The following is a 20717-nucleotide window of genomic DNA, read 5'->3' as shown; positions in this document are numbered from 1 at the left end:
CACCATTATCCCAGATACCCTAGACCCACTCAATTTGCATACCATCCCAACAGATCCACAGATGATGAAATCTCTATTGCACTCCACACTGCCCTTTCCCACCTGGACAAAAGGAACACCTATGTGAGAATGCTAAAAGGAGGACAGAGCACGCACCCATCCCATCGACGGGGTTATAGTGGAGCCGGTTGAGAGCTTCAAGTTCCTTGGTGTTCACATCACCAACAAACTATTATGGTTCAAACACACCAAGACAGTCGTGAAGAGGGCACGACAAAGCCTATTCCCCCTCAGGAGACTGAAAAGATTTGGCATGGGTCCTCAGATCCTAAAAAAAGTTATACAGCTGCACCACCGAGAGCATCCTTACTGGTTGCATCACCGCCTGGTATAGCATCTGGCCTCCCACCACAAGGCACTACAGAGGGTAGTGCGTACGGCCCAAGGAAGGCCCTAAAAGTATTCAAAGACTCCAGCCACCCTAGTCATAGACTGTTCTCTCTTCTACCGCATGGCAAGCGGTATTGGAGCGCCAAGTCTAGGTCCAAAAGGCTTCTGAACAGCTTCTACCCCCAAACCAAAAGACTCCTGAACAGCTAATCAGATGGCTACCCAGACTATTTGCATCACCCCCCACCCCCCTCCTTCCTCTCCCCTCTTATACGCTGCTGCTACTCTCTGTTAATTATTTATGCATAGTCACTTTAACTACATATTACCTCAATTACCTCGACTAACCGGTGCCCCCGTACATTGACTCTGTACCAGTACCCCCTGTATATAGCCATGCTACGGTTTACTGCTGCTCTTTGAATCATTTGTTATTTCGATTTCAGATTTTTTACTTATTTTAACACTTAACATTTTAACACTTCACACTTAATTTTATTAAAACTGCATTGTTGGTTAAGGGCTTGTAAATAAGCATTTCACTGTAAGGTGTGTTGTATTCAGCCCATGTGACAAACAACATTTAGTTTGATATGTATTCTCAACGTTAGGTGTAATACTATTCCCATAATCTCCATACTGTTCCCTTTCAATTGGTACCATGGTTATGCATATGCTTTTCATATTCCTTCTGTAAGAAACATTTGAATTTAGCCCATATAGGACATTCCCACGAGTGTAAAGGGTTAGTTGTGACAGGAAAGATTATGAATTTCAGCAGTCATCAGTCAGAGTTCACATTTTTTCATAGCACTGGCTTCTTGTACTGCCAAATGTCTTACGTGGGTACGATTTGTCATGTATAACCCGCCACCGGAAAAGTAAGTCACTCTCTGTAAAGAAACATTTGAGTAGAAAGGGAGTGAAGTTATATGTGAGGCGCTCTGATATCACTGACAGATGTGATAAATCACGCTAGAAGACATGAATAAAAAAAAATCTGTCCAAACAATGTCTAATGGAAAACTCAGCCTTTCTCTGCCTCTGCTTTTTCTTTGCTGCTTGAGCTGATAATTATTTGCCAGTCTGTCCCCGTTTTTTTAAATTTTTTTATCAATGGAGATTTTGACAGCTTTGTTAGGCGCATTACTATAGGGGATTCAGCACCACGGGCTGGACACATGCCTGGATGTTTCATAGTTTTTCATTCGGCAATAGGTTTCAATCCAAGTCAGTTTATCAGGACCACATTTGCATGAGCTGAATTAATACACTCATTGTCCACGAAAGCAGAGTCTCTAAAGCTTTGCTCCAAAAACCAACAATCACGTGTAGGCTCCACTGGAAACACGTTGTTAAGGCATACTTCTGATACCAGCTAGAAACCTATTATTTATATGTCATGTAGACAAAATTATGACCAGGTCAGGAGGGTAGTCAAATCAAATCAAATTGGAGTAGTCACATGCGCCGAATACAACAGGTGTAGACCTTACAGTGAAATGCTTACTTTCGAGCCCCTAACCAAAAATACAGTTTAGAAAAATAGGGATGAGAATAAGAAATAAAAGTAACAAGTAATTAAAGAGCAGCAGTAAAATAACAATAGCGAGGCTATATGCAGGGGGTACCGGTTAGTCGAGGTAATATGTACATGTAGGTTGAGTTATTAAAGTGACTATGCATAGATGATAACAACAGAGAGTAGTAGCGGTGTAAAATAGGGGGGGGGGGCAATGCAAATAGTCAGGGTAGCCATTTGATTAGATTTTCAGGAGTCTTATGGCTTGGGGGTAGTGGGTCTATATGTAAGGAGAGCTCTTGTCATAAAAGCTCATGTTCTGTATGATGCTATTTCAAGGATATTTCTATAGAAACGGATCCTCCTGATAGGAAGCCTGTCACAGGATATCAAATGAGGGAGAACGTTGAGAAGGTAAGCAGGGAGCAGGGAAAGATGATGCCAAGGGAGGAAGCCTCTGGTTCCTGCAAAGCTGACCACAGGCATCCTTCCCCATGGATTCAGGGACATTAGCCTTCCAATACCATCACCATCCCTCACTCTGCCTTACGTATACTGTATGACACCTAGCAGCTACTACATGTGCCAACACTTCATTTAATTAAAGAATCATGAATAATATCCAATGTGCACATTTAACATTGTATACTGTATGTGTATCCTTTTCATTATGATGCTATCAAGGACTTTATCAGTATGTCTATCTACTTGGCTCAGACAGGTATTCCATTGATAATTCCATTCCATTGTCTTCCATATCCTTTTCAAGAGCACATGCAGTCATTGATGCAGTGTACTGTCCTTACCTCTCACTGCCGCTGATATCTACTTCCTCCATAACAGGCATCGGGCCCCCGGAACATAGATTCATGTCCCCATAAATGCAGAAACTCCCTACGAGACAAGGAGAAAGAGGTTACTCAGATAGGGCAGTTACAGGATTTATGGTGACCTTACAGATATGCCCTGGAAGTTACTCCCTATCCCTAATTTTGTAAGGCTGTCAACAGATATGTATTTTGAACATCTGCACATATTTTTTTTGGGGGGGGGGGGTTCAAAATCTAAGCACGTATTTAACCTGTGATTGAGAGGATTAAGGAGACAAAAAAAGTATTATTTAATTGCTGAGCATAACAGAAGATATGCCTGAAATTACTCTACATACCAATAACAAATGCACTAAGAGGTTGTGAATTAAATCATTACATGCAACAACAACATTACACAAAGAATATAGCATTGGATTTAATGACTGTAATTAAAATGAAGTGCATGCAAGAATAGTGTAACTGATATTTATTATGCTTTAACTTGCCATAGTCATATAGGCTATTGGTTGCATTTCTTGTTGGGTCACATAATCCCATTTTGTTCAAGAAAATCATTGCGTTCACACCTCCTTTTGGGATACATTAATACAAAATGGCTGCCACATGGTCTATGCAGCAAACCTGAAACACTCCCAGGCAGGAGGAAGTGGTTAAAGCTGCAAAGATGACAATTGGGGTTCTGACTGCTCAGAATATGTGAATGAAAAGTGCCATGTTTCACCTTTAGTGAGGTGAACAGCTTAACGTGTACATGTATCTGTACCCTCGCTTGATATGTTTCCCATGTATTCCAATTTCAGAAATTGCCTTTTGGGAAATGGACAAGGGAAATCTACAGATGACTTGTCAGCAGTGTTCCAAATTTGCATTGACTGTGACTGCATCTGGCCAATTGGGCCTTGTCCTGTACAGTGAGCAATATTGTATGAATCTCTATGGACCCTGAATGTGTCTTTATAATATGAACATCTTCATAATACAAGGTATTTAGAGTGCCTTCAGAAATGATTCACAACCCTTGACTTGTTCCACATGTTGTGTTACAGCCTGAATTTAAAATGGATTAAATTGAGATTTTGTGTCACTGGCCGACGCCCAATACCCCATAATGTCAAAGTGGAATTATACAGTATTTTAGACATGTTTACAAACTAATAAAAAATGTAAAGCTGAAATGTATTGAGTCAATAAGTATTCAACCCCTTTGCTATGGCAAGCCGAAATAAGTTCAGGAGTTAACATGTGCTTAACAAGTCATATAATAAGTTGAATGGACTAATACTGTGTGCAATAATAGTGTTAAACATGATTTGTCAATGACTACCTCATCTCTGTGCCGCAATACACCCAGTCACTACAAAGATACAGGTGTCCTTCCTAACACAAATGTGGGAGAGGACAAGGGAACTGCTCAGGGATTTCAGCATGAGACCAATAGTGATGTTAAAATAGTTACATAGTTTAATGGCTGTGGTGGGAGAAAACTGAGGACGGATAAACAACATTGTAGTTAATCCACAATACTAACCTAAATGGCTGAGTGAAAAGAAGAAAGTCTTACAGCCTTTTTGTTGTTGATAAAAGGAAATGGAATAACCTGGATAACCTGGTTCAGTCTGCTTTCCAACATGCACTGGGAGACTAATTCACCTTTCAGCATGACATTAACCTAAAACAGGCCAAATATTCCCTGGAGTTGCTTACCAAGACAACATTGAAATGTTCCTGACTGTCCTAATTACAGTTTTGACTTAAATCGTCTGGAAAATCTATCGCAAGACATGAAAATGTCTGTCTAGCAATGATCAACGACCAATTTAACAGAGCTTGAAGAATTTAAAAAGAATCATGTGCAAATATTGTACTATGCAGGTGTGCAAAGCTCTTAGAGACTTACCTAGAAAGACTCACAGCTGTAATCACTACCAAAAGTGCTTCTACAAAGTATTGACACAGGGGTGTGAATACTTAAATTTGATATCTCTGTATTTAATTTTGAATACAAGTAAAAATGTACTCCATTTTGAATTCAGTAACACAACAAAATGTGGAATAAATCAAGGGGTGTGAATACTTTCTGAAGGCGCTGTACATAATATATTATTATCTCCAGAGCAATAAGGTACTGTACTGTGTGTATGTGTCATTTATCTCAAGGTCATGTAATAATAGCAGTTTGATTACGGAAAACATTATGCAAATAGTATTTACGGAGATTAATTATGCTGTAGTTTACATTCTGGCTGTTTGGTGCTATTGCAATTCCTATAGTAAACTATTTCAAACGTTTTATGAACTTCGGTAGTGCTCAGATTATCATCACAAATGTATGAAACGGCTGTGAGCAAAACGATGATGCGTAACTATCAACTGGACATTGGACTCAGTGAATCCGAGGGATAGAAATCCTGCGATGGTCTGTGCATTTCATTGTGATTACCATGGGCCAGCTGGTTAGCCCAGCGTTTAGAGCATTGGGCTAGTAACCAAACGGTCGCTGGTTCGAATTGCCAACCCGGCAAAGTTGACAAATCTGCCGTTCTTCCCTTGAGGAAGGCAGTTAACCCACAACAACAACTACTCCCCGGGTGCCGATGACGTGGAAGTTGATTAAGATAACCTATCCTCTGAATCTGAGAGGTGCGGGGGGGCTAAATGCAGAAGACACATTTCGGGTTGAACGCATTCAGTTGTGCAAGTGACTAGGTATCCCCTTCCCCACCTACAAGAGGTAGATTTAGGAGATAAAATGAAGTCTCATTCTTTTTCTCTCATTCTGCCATCGGTGTTGCATTGCTTTGACTAAGCCACTGTATACTGCGTTAGTTGAATAATTCAAATGAATCACCTTGTAATATTGTTGACAAAAACAGTCACCCTGTAATATTAAGAATTCTTCTCATTAACATGGAAACTATTTTTACTGTCGTTTATGTATGAAGCACTGATGTAAAGTCTGATTAGAACTGACAACCGATGACACATTTACACCTTGAGAGCTGATCTGATTCATTCTCCTTGAGCCCCGAAGCAGCGGGCAAGTCTTGAAGAAGGGCTGTCCTGGGTGCAACGTATTCATAACTCACCATTCTGGTATATTTGCAACTCTGTTACTGTATGTGTTATTTGGTTTAGTATTAAATGATTTGTGGCAGTCATCAAGAAACGTCTGGCTCCACACCCAAACGCATCAGTTAGCATTACTGGGCCTTTGCCTTTCAGCACGAAAATGGAAATCTCTGATGTGCTTACACCTGGGAAAGAGATTGAGCATGGAAGCAATATTTACAAGGACACATTGATGCTAATGGCTTTCTCAGGGCCGTTATGGGACAGTATTGGGGAGGAGAGGCTCTGAGTAATAGCTGGAACGGAATAAACGGAATGGTATCGAACACATCAAACACGTTGTTTCCATGTGTTTGATACCATTCCATTTACTACATTCCAGCCACTATGATGAGCCGTCCTCCCCTCAGCAGCCTCCTGTGGAAGATATTGTGTCATTCACTGCTCTAGGTGGAGAGAGTACTCCAGTCGTAACTGTCCAGCGGAGGTCCTTGAATCCCTGCCCTCCAGGCAGGGTGTTAGTCTCGTACTCTCACAGGTGGTCTCTCTCCAGGCACACGGAGGACACAGACAGACACGCCACACACAAACTGTACACACAAATACATGTGCACACGTTGCGCACGTACACACGCACACACACACAATGTCACACCAGACAGGTATTCCATTCACAAGAATGGTCGTCACAGAACCAGCGCAATACGGTAGATGCAAACCAGTCGGCATGCTGAAATTGTGTCAGCACTGCAGCACTGTTAAATCAGCAAAAATATATCAACACTGTTGCTAGTTTGTCTGACTGTCTGCACGGAGTCTGGACTGTATCGATTTGGAATAGAAAAAGTAGACCAGACAGGGTTTGTCTCGAGTTGCGTCACATACCAGTCTGCCCTTGTTTTCATTAGTGTGCTTGCTGAAAGCAAGAACCTTCTAGCACTCTTACATACTCATATTATTTTTTATATTTATTCCGCTGCTTTAGCACTTAAACTGCTTAAGCAGTCAACAATAAACATTGTTTAGACTGGCCCAACTTCGATTGCTTGAGAAAATCTTTTTGATACTATTTAAACGTATTTAATATTTAAATGAGCTCCCAACGCATTTCAATGGCAATAAAGGTGCCATCGACTTGAATGGTAAAAACTTTGAAATGCTACTCCTCTTGAACCGTTTATCAACACCAAACCAAATTGAAATGTGTGGACTGGCCCAACTTATATTAATCGTATACAGCTTTTTAATATTTATACTTTTTGAACTATAAACATTTTCAATTTGCACAAATGAACAGGTTTGAATGAGAACCATAGGAATAGAGTGGCACAGTAGCAATTCAAAAGGGTCCTGCTCCTTGGCCTATTTATTTTACAAGACCAACTTTGAAAACATTCAATTAAAATGTGCAAACATTTGAATATATTAACCCATCAACAATAGTAGTAAGTCTTGACCAGTTCAAGCTAGAGACGCCAAACCAACTTTCACATGTTCAGGCTATCCTATCAATCAATCAATCAATCAATCAATCAATCAATCAATCAATATTTCCATCTACCTACTGTTTCAACTATAACCAGTCACTACTATTACTACTGCAGTCACTATTACTACTATAACTACTTTCACAACCATAAATACTTTAAGACAAGCTAACAAGCACACCCATTTTCTTTGGGGAATGTATTTTTCTAGTTAAACACACATTTTATTACTTTCAAGAGCATTTTTGAAAACTCTTTTTAAAATTTTGATAAGTCAAAAAAAAATCTGTATGAGCCTAATTTATTTTACTTGCTTTGAGATCCAGTGATGTTATGTGTTTGGAGAATTTCTTTCTTCCCTTTTCTTCACTAAAACAAACACATTTGGTGATAAACTGGACAGCGTTAGCATGGAGCATTCTTTGACTTCATTACCCATCTGTCTGGATAACTGTCAAATGTGTTTGATTACACAGTGCGCCCAAGCTACATTTTATTGCTTACATTAATATTTCAAGAACTGACAATGTGTAGCCATTTCATATGTGAAAGGTACGATTGAATTGGAACTTCTGAGAGGTGAGATCAGGGGTGTCAAACTGCTTAATTGCGCGTCTTATAATATGCCCGTAACTCTGTTCCTCACTTGGTCATTTTCATTTTAAGATAAAAACCAATTAAATAATGACACCCTTTCATCTAAATACCCCCATTCCCTTTCATAATGACGCATTTCAAACTAAGCAATATCTCATCCTTTGTCTCTTCTGAGATACACTGAGTTAAACTCCGACCTCTGTTAGCTGATGCTGGAATCGAGATGGAGCCCCAGCCACCTTGCCATCTGGCTCAGGTTTCCCCTAGCTGTGGCCCTGTGGTTCAAAGCTTTAATCCCCCACCCGAATCAGGACCTTCTAGTGCCAGCTAACCTGACCTCTGACCTCACACTTGACACATTTTTCCACATAGTTTGGCTGCTTCCTGTTCCTGATCTGAGCTTTGACCCAGACAGCTTATCCTAGGACCTCTAGCTGATCTCTGATTTCAAGTGTCCCCTTTACTCACGTTCTATATTCATTTAATCACTATTAACAATGTTCAGATATTGATTTTAAAAAATTGCTTACCATGTTATAATGATATTTCGTATATTCATCCTCAACAACATGAAGATACTTTACTTCCAACTTTCCCTTATCTAATTCTGTGCACTACAGCTGCCTTGCCAGGCACAGAGGGACCCATGTGTGTCAGGTATAAGCCAGCCTGTTTCTGTTTGTTGGGCGATACCAAAAAAGCAGCATAATTTCAAGGGAGCTTCCTCATTATACAGAAAACTACACACACTTTTCCACTCCTCGATGGATTTGGATTTAATGATGGTCTTGGGGCTCCTCATGCTCTAACTTGTGCTCCTCCTGTCTCATATTTACTGAGTTCCCCTGCCTGTCACCAACGCCCTCAGCTCTGCTCTGGGCATGTGGATGCAGCCAAGTATTAAGAGCAATTTGCCAAACCATTAATAATGCACATCATGTGGATACAGTGTGCTCCCATGCATCCAGAATGGGTCTTTATCATGCCAATACAGAGTTCTCAACACAGTAAATATCTTAATCACATTTTCCTGAAAATATGGAACAACTCATTACATTTCATTAGAAGAGTGTAATTATTGATTATGACGTCAGTAGGCTAAACAACATTCCCAGTCATGTAATCTGGGAGAGATTACAGAGAGACATTTCTGCTGTGACTGTACCTAAAAATACTCTCAGGTTGTTTATCAGCATGATATTGATTCACGATAATACAAGACATTATAATTATATTTTATAGATACTTGCATCCCAAATGTGAATAAGAAGAGCGGTTCAGGGCATCGAATTGACTGCAGGTGATTTTATGAAAAATAAATAAAACAAATTTAGTGGCACTCTAAATATGCCTGAGTAGATATTAAGTACAACCTCTACTGTGATGGATGTCAAACTACTCAATAAAGCAAACACTCCGATTTGAAGTGATCACCAAATGTTCAAAATAGCAATAAACTGTAGTAGTGTGTTTCATCCGTATTACCTAGAGCTGCTATTAAATTGAGAACTCATCTGTTAATAGAAAACCAGCTGCAGGAGTAGGACCAATAAAAACACCAGACTTTCGAGAAGTGCCTTGAGAGGAATACACTCATTGTAGGGATCAATATTCTGACTCCGAGCTCTTAAAATTACATGGCCAAATATATAAAAGTCAAAGATGACCCAAAAGGTCACTGGATCGAATCCCCGAGCCGACAAGGTAGAAAAATCTGCCGTTCTGCGGTTCTGACATGGATGTCGATTAAGGCAGCCCCGCCTCACCTCTTTGATTGGGTGAAATACGGAAGACACATTTTGGTTGAATGCATTCAGTTATGCAACTGACCAGGTATCCCCCTTCCCTTTCCCAAATGTGGTACCATCATGTTCCAAAATAAGTTATGCGTATGTCCTAAGGTATGCTCATTACCTTGACTGAAAAGCCACACATTCAAGACAGAAGTAGAATTATAAAGTATTCGTACACACTCTAAAGTGAAACTCCCTCATCACTATAGTAATACAGACTCTAGCAGGGTTATTCAACTCTTACCCTATGAGGTCCAGAGCCTGCTGGTTTTCTGTTCTGCCTGATTATTAATTGCACACACCTGGTGTCCCAGGTCTAAATCAGTCCCTGATTAGAACTGGTTTCTAGGTCCAGAGTTGAGTTTTATAGTATACTATATATCCCATTGACTGGTCGCACGTCAAAATGAAATAAATCCAAAGAAAAGTAACATTAAAACAGTGAGGGAGTGCTAAAGTGATATACAGTGGGGTCCAAAATGATTGAAACCCTTGATAAAGATAAGCAAAAAATACTGTAAAAAATAAAATAATTAAAATGCTGAGCTATATTGTATGTTAACAAATTGGGAATGAGAATGCATAAGCAGCTAAAGAACCCCATACCTACTGTAAAATATGGTGTTAGATATTTTAGGTTATTGGCTGTTTTCCTTACACTGGTCCTGGAGCCCTTTTTAAGGTCAACAACATAATTAACTTTAGCTCTAAACCTGGTTGGACATTTTAGCCACAAACCTGCTGTTAGGAGGCTGAAACTTGGTCGCGATTAGATCTTCCAGCAAGACAATAACCCCAAGCACACATTATTTTTAAATCCACAAAGATATTATTAATTGACTACAAAATCAGTTTCCGGACTTGAACCCCATTGAAAACCTGTGGTTTGAATCGAAGAGGGCAGTCCATAAGCCCAGACGAAAGATATCAAGGATCTGGAAAGATTCTGTATGGAGGAATGCGTTCTCCAATCTCATAATTTTTTTGTCCTTGAAAGGTGAGGTATTGAAAGATATTGAAAACAAGGGTGTCAATAATTTGACCCCTATGTTTTTGAGAGAAAACAAGTATTAGTTGTTAAACAAACAACAATAGGTAAGATCATTTCCCCATAGAATACAGCACCAGTATTGTAATTATTTATTTGATACAGTCATTTTTGCTCATCTTTATCAAGGGTGTCAGTAATTTCGCACCCCTGTGTATAGTTAGGTGTGCGTTGAGGCCTCCCATCTGGAATGCAGTATCATTATGCGTCATTATAAAATCCCTATACTCGGGGTCCTACTCATTTGAATACCTCTTCAGACATAAATAGTAATAAGCTCAGTCAGGTTCCCGGTAGATGGTATTCCTATAACCGTTTGAGTGGCGTTGACTTGCACACTCACTAAAACCATAAAAGGGTGTAAATCCCAGAAATCCTACTAATATGGCCTACGATATCACTATATTATGCTGATCGAGGTGGTCGTACAGTAACGTGTTAACAAGAGCACAGTACCGACATCACAGACTTGCCTAAGATAAAGCGGAGGTAGAATGCCTTGTAAAGGTACTTCCATTAAACCACAATCTGACTCCTTCACCTCAGCACAATACAACCTCCTGTCTCACACTGATTAGAATGGATGCCATAGTTTTACAGCCTAACACCTGCTCCAATTTTACGATTCATTAACAGCAGTCTTGGGTTCTCTGGTCTCTATTCAAGACCTCTGCGCAAAGTCCAAGGTCTCACAGAATTTCTAGCATTTCCTATTCAGTAGGACGGTTCTATAGGCTATAGAGTGCCCATGCTCCAATTCTTTCAAAGCACGCCAATCACTATTGTGCTCCCTGACGGCACTGAGTGCAGCAATCTGAATGCAGCAATCTGAGGCACAGTCAACAACAGAAACAATAAACATCCCAGAAGGGTTAAGCATCTTTAATAAATGATGTATGCTGTCAGAGCATCTTAAGAGCCTGCACATTAAAGGTATAAAAATACTTGATTGAGTGAGTTGGAGTCCTAAAACCCCAACCTGGCATACTTTATTTATCCCATTATACTTTACGGCCCATTACATCGGTATAGCCATTTGAAAGTGGCAGACATAGAGGTGCCCCTACACTGCCTGATGTGATATTACTGGGCCATATTCACAAGTATAATGCAAACCACTGCGCCGATTAGCGACTGTGAAAAAGTAACAAATATGACTTTTAGGGTCCATTAAGACACTTCAACAATTACATGGTCCTTTATTCAAAGGATTACAAATAAAAGTGAAACGGGTAACAACAACTTCATAGAATTCATATTTGATATTCAGGATCAGGCCTTACTAGTCCTTAAGTTATGGTGTCAGGTTTTGGGAAATTCCTTGATCCTGTGACACATACAGTAATGTAGCCTACACTAACAATCAAATGAATAAAACTCTCAATAATGAAACCTAACTATATACAACACAAAGGAATATAATAAAGCAATAGGGTGCAAAGATGAATGAGTCAGTTTATTGGTGCCATAATCCTGGTACCCTTATGCAAGCAATACAAGTGTGGCATGACTATGTGACTGGCTTATAGACCTGATGAAAGACAGGGGACTAAAACGGGAGATTCATGTGGCCGTCTGTCCAAATGCCATGTAAAATGTGCAGTTATAAATTCACGACCTAAAATTCCAAGATTAGATCTAATTCCTTTGCTAAGAGTTGGAAACTTGGAACAATGAACCAATGAAAAGTGAAAAACGCTCCAGCCCGTTGGTCTGTGCCAGCTGGTTGAACATGGAGTAGCAGGAACTGGAACAATAATAGCTTATGAAAATGATGAAAAATCTGTTTCTACTGGTGTTGAATGTAAACCTGTACAGACAATTTTTTTTTTAATTGATTGAGGACAGTTCGAAATATCCTGGGGGGGGGGTTGTGGGAGGGTTGTGGGAGGGTTGTGTTTTTTTTATTGGGCACAGGTGTCACACCCTGATCTGTTTCACCTGCATTGTGATTGTCTCCAACCCCCACCAGGTGTCTCCCATTACCTCATGTGTATTTATACCTACGTTTTCTGTTTGTCTGTTGCCAGTTCATCTTGTCCCATCAAGTCCTACCAGCGGCTTCCCTGTGCTCTAGTTTTTGCTTTTCCTAGTCTTCCCAGTTCTGACCTTTCTGCTTGTCCTGACCCTGCCTGCCGTTCTGTACCTGCCTGACTTGACCTACCAGTAACCTAAGCACATTTGAGATCACAGATCACATATATTGGCTATAGTAGGCAATATCATAGAAGTCAACAGCAATATCCATTTACATTTAATTTAGCAGACTCATATCAATTTTCATACTTGTTTGTACTGGTCCCCCATGGCATTCAAACCCACAACACTGGCATTGCAAATGCCTTGCTCTACCAAATGAGCCACACAAGACCCACAGTCATATGGAAATGTTATGGTATTCGCTCCACTGGTTTTGTTGGTAGACCACTCTGATAGGCCTACATTATGTTCAAATAGCCACGTTAGCCTATTGGCCACTGTCTAAAACTTTAACTTAAAGTCGATACAGTCTCAGTGTTCACACAATCTGGGCACAGATGTTTAATGTCTATTCCACATTGGTTCAACGTCATTTTATTTAAATGACGTGGACGTTGATTCAAACAGTGTGTGCCCAGTGGGCAGTTATTGTGCGCTGGAATTTTCACAGAATGGAAATTTATGCTCACAAGACCGGTTCTGAGTATACTACTCGCTAATGTCTCTAGATAACAAGGTCGATGAAATTAGGGCAAGGGTTGCTTTCCAGAGAGACATCAGGGATTGTAACATATTTGTTTCATGGAAACATGGTTGTCTTGGGATATACTGTCGGAGTTGGTACAGCCACCGGGATTCTTTGTGCGTCGCGCCGACAGAAATAAACATCTCCAGGAAGAAGGGCGGGGGTGTATGATTAACGACTCATGGTGTAATTGTAACAACATACAGGAACTCAAGTCCTTTTGTTCATCTGACCTAGAATTCCTCACAATCAAATACCGACCGTATTATCTCCCAAGAGAATTCTCGTCGGTTAGTGTCACAGCCATGTATATCCCCCTCAAGCCGATACCACAACGGCACTCTAGGAACTTCAATGGACTTTAAGAAAACTGGAAACCATATATCCTGAGGCTACATTTATTGTAGCTGGGTATTTTAACAATGAAAATTTGAGAACAAGGCTACCTACATTCTATCAGCATATTAATTGAAGCACTCGTGCTGGCAAAACTCTGGATCACTGCTACTCTAACTTCCATGCATGCAAGGACCTCCCGCACCCTCCCTTTGGCAAATCTGACCACGACTCCATTTTGCTCCTGCCTTCCTATAGGCAGAAACTCAAACAGGATGTACCCGTGACAAGGACTATTCAACGCTGGTCTGACCAATCGGAATCCACGCTTCAAGATTGTTTGATCACTGGGACATGTTCCGGGTAGCCTCAGAGAATAATATTGCTTTGTACGCTGATTCGGTGAGTGAGTTTATAAGAAAGTGCATAGGAGATGTTGTATCCACTGTGACCATTAAAACCTACCCTAACCAGAAACCATGGATAGATGGCGGCATTCGCGCAAAACTGAAAGCGCAAACAACCGTATTTAACCATGGAAAGTTGACTGGGAATATGGCTGAATACAAATAGTATAGTTATTCCCTCCGCAAGGCAATCAAAAAAGCTAAATGTCAGTATAGAGACAAAGTGGAGTCACAATTCAACGACTCAGACACGTGACGTATGTGGCGGGGTCTACAGACAATCACGGACTACAAAAAGAAAATCAGTCAAAGACATCGACGTCTTGCTTCCAGACAAACTAAACACCTTGTTTGCCCGCTTTGAGGATAATGCAGTGCCACCGACACGGCCCGCTACCAAGGACTGTGGGCTCTCCTTCTCCGTAGCCGACGTGAGTAAGACATTTAAAACTTAATTGGGATAGGGGGCAGCATTTTCACTTTTGGATGAAAAGCGTTCCCAGAGTAAACTGCCTGCTACTCAGTCCCACATGCTAATATATGCATATTATTAGAAATATTGGATAGAAAACACTTGGCAGTTTCTAAAACTGTTTGAATGATATCTGTGAGTATAACAGAACTCATATGGCAGGCAAAAACCTGAGAAAAAATCCAACCAGGAAGTGTGAAATCTGAGGTTGGTCATTTTTCAACTCAGCCCCTATTGAAGATACAGTGGGATATTGGCCATGTTGCACTTCATAAGACTTCCAATAGATGTCAACAGTCGTTAGAACGTTGTTTCGGGATTCTACTGTGAAGGGGGGCTGAATGAGAGGGGAATGAGTCAGAGGTCTGGCAGAGAGCCACGGGCTCGTGACGCGCGGTCATGTGAGAGCGACCTGCATTCCATTGCTTTTCTACAGACAAAGGAATTGTCCAGTTGGAACATTATTGAAGATTTATGATAAAAACATCCTAAAGATTGATTCTATACTACTTTTGACATGTTTCTACGGACTGTAACGGAACTTTTTGGACTTTTCATACAACCTTTCCGGTGGACTTGCCCGCACCTCGTGAGTTTTGATTTGTTTAAATGATTAACTTTATCGAAGAAATCTAACATTTATTGTGGAACTGGGATTCCTGGGAGTGCATTCTGATGAAGATCATCAAAGGTAAGTGAATGTTTATAATGCTATTTCTGACTAATGTTGACTACACAACATGGCGGATATTGCTTTGGCTGGTTTGGGCTCTGAACGCCGTACTCAGATTATTGAATGGTATGCTTTTTCTGTAAAGTTATTTTGAAATCTGACACTGCGGTTACATTAAGGAGAAGTTTATCTAAAGTCCCATGAATAATAGTCGTATCTATTATCAATGTTTATTATGAGTATTTCTGTAAATTGATGTGGCTTTCTGCAAAATCACTGCATGTTTTGGAACTACTGAACATAACACGCCAATATAAAATGAGATTTTTGGATATAATTATGAACTTTACCGAACAAAACATACATGTATTGTGTAACATGAAGTCCTATGAGTGTCATCTGATGAAGATCATCAAAGGTTAGTGATACATTTTATCTCTATTTGTGCTTTTTGTGACTCCTCTCTTTGTCTGGAAAAATGGCTGTGTTTTTCTGTGACTTGGTGGTGACCTAATATAATCGTTTGTGGAGCTTCCGCTGTAAAGCCTTTTTGAAATCAGAAACTGTGGCTGGATTAACGAGAATTGTATCTTTTAAATGGTGCCTAATACTTGTATGTTTGAGAAATTTGATTTATGAGATTTCTGTTGTTTGAATTTGGCGCCCTGCAATTTCACTGGCTGTTGGCGGAACCCCGTTCCCAGACAGGTTAAACGTGTTAACCCTCACAAGGCTGCCGACCCAGATGGTAGCCTCCTTCACTCATGCTGCCAAACATACCCTCGTATAACGGACTATTCTGCCAATCCTTGACTTTGGCAATGTCATTTACAAATTAGCCTCCAACACTCTACTCAGCAAATTGGATGCATTCTATCACAGTGCCATCTGTTTTGTCACCAAAGCCCCATATACTACCCACCATTGTGACCTGTATGCTCTCGTTGGCTGGTCCTCACTACATATTCATCGCTAACTGGCTACAGGTCATTTATAAGCCTTTGCTAGGTAAAGCTCCGCGTTATCTCAGCTCACTGGTCACCATAGCAACACCCATCCATAGCATGCGCTCCAGCAGGTATATTTCAGTGGTCATCCCTAAAGCCATAACTTCTTTGGCCGCCTTTCCTTCCAGTTCTCTGCTGCCAGTGACTGGAACTAATTGCAAAAATCACTAAAGTTGGAGACTTATATCTCCCTCACTAACTTCAAGCATCGGCTGTCAGAGCAGCTTACCGATCGCTGCAGCTGTACACAGCCCATCTGTAAATAGCCCATCCAAACAACTACCTACCTCATCCTCTTATTTGCGTTTGTTTTTTTCTGCTCTTTTGCACACCAGTATTTCTACTTGCACATCCTCATCTGCACATCTATCACTCCAGTGTTAATTGCTAAATTGTAATTATTTTGACAACTATGGCCTATTAATTGCCTTACATCCTTACTTCATTTGCATACACTGTATACCAATTTTTTATTGTGTAATTGACTGTACGTTTTTTTATCCCATGTGTAACTCTGTGTTGTTGTTTTTGTTTCACTGCTTTGCTTTATCTTGGCCAGGTCGCAGTTGTAAATGAGAACATGTTCTCTACTGGCCGACCTGCTTAAATAAAGGTGAAATAAATGTATTATTATTTTATTTTTTAAATACCTAGCCGCGTCCTGGCTGGTGTGTTTATGACCATATTCAATCTCTCCCTGTCCCAGTCTGCTGTCCCCACATGCTTCAAGATGGCCACCATTGTTCCTGTACCCAAGAAGGCAAATGTAACTGACTGTCACTCCATAGCACTCACTTCTGTCATCATGGAGTGTTTTCAGTGACTAGTCAAGGATCATATCACCTCCACCTTACCTGTCACCCTAGACCCAGTTCTATTTGCATACCGCCCCAATAGGTCCATAGATGATGCAATCACCATCACACTGCACACTGCCCTATCCCATCTGGACAAGAGGAATACCTATTTAAGAATGTTGTTCATTGACTACAGCTCAGCATTCAACACCATAGTACCCTCCAAGCTCATCATTAAGCTTGAGGCCCTGGGTCTCGACCCCACCCTGTGCAATTGGGTCCTGGACGTCCTGACGGGCCCCCCCCCCCCAGGTGGTGAAGGTAGAAAACAACATCTCCACTTCGCTGATCCTCAAAATTGGGGCCCCACAAGGGTGCGTGCTCAGTCCCCTCCTGCACTCCCTGTTCACCCATGACTGTGTGGCCATGCATACCTCAAACTCAATCATCAAGTTTGCACAACGACGAGACAGCCTATAGGGAGGAGGTGAGGGCACTCAGAGTGTGGTGTAAGGAAAACAACCTCTCACTCAACGTCAACAAAACAAAGGAGATGATAGTGGACTTCAGGAAACAGCAGAGGGAGCACCCCCCTATCCACATTGACGGGGCAGCAGTGGATAAGGTGGAAAATTTTAAGTTCCTCGGCATACACATCACGGACAAACTGAAATTGTCCACCCACACAGACAGTGTGGTGAGGAAGGCGTAACAGCACCTATTCAACCTCAGGAGGCTGAAGAAATTGTGCTTGTCACCTAAAACCCTCACTTTAATAATGCCACTTTAATAATGTTTACATATCTTGCATTATTCATCTCATATAGATACATATACTGTATTTTATACCATCTATTGCATCTTGCCTATACTGCTCAGTCATTGCTCATCCTTATATTTCTATGTATATATTCGTATTCCATTCCTTTACTTAGATTTGTGTGTATTATGTAGTTTTTGTGGAATTGTTCGATTACTTGTTAGATTTTGCTGCACTGTCGGAACTAGAAGCACAATCATTTCACAATAACGTCTGCTAATCATGTGTATGTGACCAATAACATTTGATTTGAATTTGGTCAGCGCCAAAAGTGTTTAAGGGAACATTGGCCAGGAGATGGCGTGACAGCTCGGTGTTGGTGTTACACTGATCACTTTGAAAATACAGTGCCTTGCGAAAGTATTCGGCCCCCTTGAACTTTGCGACCTTTTGCCACATTTCAGGCTTCAAACATAAAGATATAAAACTGTATTTTTTTGTGAAGAATCAACAACAAGTGGGACACAATCATGAAGTGGAATGACATTTATTGGATATTTCAAACTTTTAACAAATCAAAAACTGAAAAATTGGGCGTGCAAAATTATTCAGCCCCCTTAAGTTAATACTTTGTAGCGCCACCTTTTGCAGTGATTACAGCTGTAAGTTGCTTGGGGTATGTCTCTATCAGTTTTGCACATCGAGAGACTGAAATTTTTTCCCATTCCTCCTTGCAAAACAGCTCGAGCTCAGTGAGGTTGGATGGAGAGCATTTGTGAACAGCAGTTTTCAGTTCTTTCCACAGATTCTCGATTGGATTCAGGTCTGGACTTTGACTTGGCCATTCTAACACCTGGATATGTTTATTTTTGAACCATTCCATTGTAGATTTTGCTTTATGTTTTGGATCATTGTCTTGTTGGAAGACAAATCTCTGTCCCAGTCTCAGGTCTTTTGCAGACTCCATCATGTTTTCTTCCAAAATGGTCCTGTATTTGGCTCCATCCATCTTCCCATCAATTTTAACCATCTTCCCTGTCCCTGCTGAAGAAAAGCAGGCCCAAACCATGATGCTGCCACCACCATGTTTGACAGTGGGGATGGTGTGGTCAGGGTGATGAGCTGTGTTGCTTTTACGCCAAACATAACGTTTTGCATTGTTGCCAAAAAGTTCAATTTTGGTTTCATCTGACCAGACCACCTTCTTCCACATGTTTGGTGTGTCTCCCAGGTGGCTTGTGGCAAACTTTAAACAACACTTTTTATGGATATCTTTAAGAAATGTCTTTCTTCTTGCCACTCTTCCATAAAGGCCAGATTTGTGCAATATACGACTGATTGTTGTCCTATGGACAGAGTCTCCCACCTCAGCTGTAGATCTCTGCAGTTCATCCAGAGTGATCATGGGCCTCTTGGCTGCATCTCTGATCAGTCTTCTCCTTGTATGAGCTGAAAGTTTAGAGGGACGTCCAGGTCTTGGTAGATTTTCAGTGGTCTGATACTCCTTATATTTCAATATTATTGCTTGCACAGTGCTCCTTGGGATGTTTAAAGCTTGGGAAATCTTTTTGCATCCAAATCCACCTTTAAACTTCTTCACAACCGTATCTCGGACCTGCCTGGTGTGTTCCTTGTTCTTCATGATGCTCTCTGCGCTTTTAACGGAACTCTGAGACTATCACAGTGCAGGTGCATTTATACGGAGACTTGATTACACACAGGTGGATTGTATTTATCATCATTAGTCATTTAGGTCAACATTGGATCATTCAGAGATCCTCACTGAACTTCTGGAGAGAGTTTGCTGCACTGAAAGTAAAGGGGCTGAATAATTTTGCACGCCCAATTTTTCAGTTTTTGATTTGTTAAAAAAGTTTGAAATATCCAATAAATGTCGTTCCACTTCATGATTGTGTCCCACTTGTTGTTGATTCTTCACAAAAAAATACAGTTTTATATCTTTATGTTTGTAGCCTGAAATGTGGCAAAAGGTCGCAAAGTTCAAGGGGGCCGAATACTTTGGCAAGGCACTGTACTCATCACAATATTAACCCATTTACATCCTTGTACTATATTTAGTACAATATCAAAATGCGCCACAGAACAAATTCTGTATGGCATAAATGCATGACATTTTGTTTCAATATAGTTAGTACAAGTGCTAAACAGGCCATATTGAAATAGTAATATTGTCTATCATACTTCCAGTGTCAATCAATGTTGGGATTTTGAGAAAATGATAACAAAAACATTTAAAAGACTTCAGCAAGCGTATTTTGAAATACAATTCAGAAGTATTGTTCAGAAGTATTGTTAGACCTGTTGTAATGATCAGATGTTAATAATTTGTGGTATATAGATTGTCCAGAACAATATACGTCTACTGTATATAAAAACAATATCTAAAGAAATCCACACAAACTCGCTTTCACACACACACACACCCCTAGAGTATATGCGTTGAACAGTATAGCTCTCCCCATCCCCATCATGTGAGATATTGATCACCTCCAGCTCGTGGTTTCAGCCAATCAGACTGTCCCCATGCACCCCACATTGCCCATGCACTGATCATGCATAATGTTATTGGTTAGATGCTCTTAGCTAGCCCAGCACTGGCCAGTGGGATCCTTTGCATACTCTCTCAAGCGTATATGTATTAACTGGGCCTAAACTGTATTTTTCCCAGTGTCAGAGCGTGGGTGGACATACGTGCATGGGATGTGTGATTACAAATTCCTGTGTGTGTTAACTCTTTGGCTGCTTGAACCAGTAGAATACGTAGAACTGGGTCGCTCTTT

The 20717-nt window shown here is 40.6% G+C and overlaps 1 protein-coding gene across 2 annotated transcripts in view; it reads right to left on the bottom strand.

Annotated features, from left to right (window-relative positions):
• The window catches only part of LOC135526198 (5-hydroxytryptamine receptor 4-like), a 143997-nt gene that overhangs the window by 103275 nt on the left and 20005 nt on the right, over positions 1 to 20717 (bottom strand). For both annotated transcript variants that reach the window (XM_064954356.1, XM_064954357.1), the window contains exon 2: positions 2719 to 2806. In XM_064954356.1, the coding sequence (XP_064810428.1) occupies positions 2719 to 2783 (65 nt within the window). In that variant the 5' untranslated portion in view covers positions 2784 to 2806. The remainder of the gene's footprint in view (positions 1 to 2718; positions 2807 to 20717) is intronic.

The sequence above is a fragment of the Oncorhynchus masou genome, chromosome 32 (genome assembly GCF_036934945.1).
Source record: "Oncorhynchus masou masou isolate Uvic2021 chromosome 32, UVic_Omas_1.1, whole genome shotgun sequence".
Classification (NCBI taxonomy): domain Eukaryota; kingdom Metazoa; phylum Chordata; class Actinopteri; order Salmoniformes; family Salmonidae; genus Oncorhynchus; species Oncorhynchus masou.
The sequence above is the reverse complement of the archived record's forward strand: the minus strand, read 5'-3'. Positions and strand labels throughout refer to the sequence as shown.